Source organism: Triticum urartu, chromosome 2A (assembly GCF_056163025.1).
Source record: "Triticum urartu cultivar PI428250 chromosome 2A, HENAU_Tu73, whole genome shotgun sequence".
Taxonomy (NCBI): domain Eukaryota; kingdom Viridiplantae; phylum Streptophyta; class Magnoliopsida; order Poales; family Poaceae; genus Triticum; species Triticum urartu.
In genome coordinates this window covers 577,321,576-577,324,126 of record NC_141874.1, presented here as the reverse complement: position 1 = coordinate 577,324,126, position 2,551 = coordinate 577,321,576, and the positions used below count along the sequence as shown (strand labels likewise).

Here is a 2,551-nt window from a genome sequence, read left to right as displayed (position 1 = left end):
ACGCACTTTTTAGGGTTCAGCTTGAGGTTGATCTTGCGCAGGTATGTCTCTTCCAGATCTTGCACAAGAGTTGGCCCGTCCTTGGTTTTGACCACTATGTCATCCATGTAGGCCTCCATATTTCTATGGAACTGAGGTTCAAAACCAATTTGGACTACTCTTGCAAACGTTGAGCCGGTACTCTTCAACCCGAAAGGCATCCGTAAAAAGCAATACGTACCACATGGGGTGATGAATGCCGTCTTCTCTTCATCCTCTCTTGTCATGAAGATTTGGTGGTAGCCTGATTAGGCGTCGAGGAATGATAACAGATCACACCCAGCCGTGGAGTCAACAATCTGGTCGATGCGCGGCATCGGGAAGGGGTCCTTAGGGAAAGCCTTATTAATATATGTGTAATCAATACACAACCTCCACTTCCCATTCGCCTTGCGCACCACTACTGGATTGGCCAACCACGTCGGGTGGAGCACCCCCCTCACCAAACCTGCCGCTTCCAACTTCCTGATCTCCTCTGCGATGAACTCCTGCCTTTCCAGAGACTGCTTTCTGACCTTCTGCTTGACAGGCCGCGCGTGGGGGCAGACAGCTAGGTGGTTCTCAATCACCTCCCTGGGAACACCGGGAATGTGGGACGCTTGCCATGCAAACACGTCGACATTTGCCCGCAGGAAGGTGACGAGCGCGCCTTCCTATTTGTTGTCGAGGGTGGAGCCTATGATGAAGGCCCCTCCCATGCCATCCTCCCCAACGGGCACCTTCTTGGTCTGTGGCGGCTCGGCTCTGGATCTCTTGCTCTTGTCGGTAGAGCTCTTTGGCACGTCCTCAACGGTAGCACAACACTCCGAGGAGGTGCGCTTGCCGGAGTGGGTGCGAGAGGTCTTGCCAGGTTCCTTTTTCCCTCCCGGGCCGTCAGCGGCAGGAGCAGGTGCCTTGATGGCAGCTGCTGCAACTGCTTCTTGGTAGAGTTGGTCAGCGCAGATCAACGTGTCCTTCTTGTCGGAGGGGACGGAGATGATGGTCAACGACCCGGGCATCTTTAGCATGTTGTAGGCGTAGTGTGACGCCACCATGAACTTGGCCAATGCCGGGCGGCCGAGGATCCCGTTGTAGGGCAAGGGGATCTCGGCCACGTCGAAGACGATCCTCTCTGTCCTATAGTTCAACTCTCTTCCAAATGTCACGGGCAGTGTGACCTTTCCCTTCGGCTGGCTCCTCCCGGGATTGACCCCTTGAAACGTGCTCGTTTCCTCGAGGTCTCCATCAGGGATTTGCAACCTTTTGATCACGATAGGCGAGATCAGGTTCAGGCCGGCCCCGCCGTCAACCAACATCTTGTTCACCCTGAGGTTGTGTATTGTTGGCGAGACCAACAATGGCAAACACCCGACCGCGGTAGTGCAGTCAGGGTGGTCCTCGGCATCAAAGATGAGGGGCGTGCTGGACCACTTCAGCGGCTTTTGAGCATCGAACGACGGCTCTGCTGCTATAATCTCACGCGCCCACTGCTTGAGCTGACGGTGAGAGGTATGCAGCGAGGCGCCGCCATCGACGCACATGACCTCCATAGCCTTCTGGAACCCTTGCTCACCAGACTCGTCATCCTCGTCGTGTACGTCGTCTTCTTGTTTCTTGTTGCGGCCCCGGGCGGGCCTCTCTTGCTGGTTGTCCTTGTTGGGGCAGCCTCCTTGGCCGCCATGCTTCTTGCCGGATCCCTCAACACCGTCCTGGTCCTTCTCCTTGTCCCGCCTTTCATACTCAGCCTTTTGCTTCTCAGCAAGCAGCTCGACTTGTCGGCAGTTCTGGAGGTTGTGGCCCTTGGTGCGGTGGATCTTGCAGTATTGCTTGCCGGAGCTTCCTGGCTTGTCGGTAGCCGCCAGGGCCCGGCAGGCGGCGCACCCGGCAATCTCCTTGCCCGAGGCGTCTGCCTTGACCTTCTTGCCGGCACCAGTATCGTCAGATCCCTCAACGGCAAGCACAACCTTGCCTTTGTGTTTCCTGTTGCGACGCCAGCTCTTCTTCGTCGGAGTGGCGGCGTCTTCATTGGTAGAGTTGGTTTCTCCACCGGCGTCTTCGCCGGGGTACTTCCTTCCCTCTTCAGCCAGGGCGCACCTATCGGCCAGAACGTAGAGCTCGGCCACATCCTTAACCGTGGTCATCGCCAGCTCCTCGCGCATTTTTTCGATTGCGTACGTTCTGGTGGAACGTGCTAATCACAGCGGCGGGATGAACGTCGGGGATGTTGTACTGCACCCGGCTGAATCTCTGGATGTACTTGCGCAGGGTCTCCCCTTCCTTCTGGAGAATGATATGCAGATCACTGGCCTGGCCATGAGCTTGGTGGCCTCCTGTGAAGGCACCAACGAACTCATGGCACAGATCCGACCAGGAAGAAATGGAATCCACCGGCAAGTGCATCAAACAAGACATCATATTGGGCTTGAGCGCCAGCGGGAAATAGTTGGCAACCACCTTGTCGTCGTGAGCCCCAGCGGCCTGCATTGTGATGGTGTAGATGCTGAGGAACTCGGACGGATATGTCTTGCCGGTG

The 2,551-nt window shown here is 56.5% G+C and overlaps 1 protein-coding gene across 1 annotated transcript; it reads right to left on the bottom strand.

Annotated features, from left to right (window-relative positions):
• Positions 1-692: 692 nt before the first annotated feature.
• LOC147986002 (uncharacterized) lies at positions 693-1,559 on the bottom strand. Its single transcript, XM_087539965.1, has one exon. The coding sequence runs from the start codon at positions 1,557-1,559 to the stop codon at positions 693-695; it is 867 nt and encodes a 288-aa protein (XP_087396091.1).
• Between the last annotated feature and the right edge of the window lie 992 nt (positions 1,560-2,551).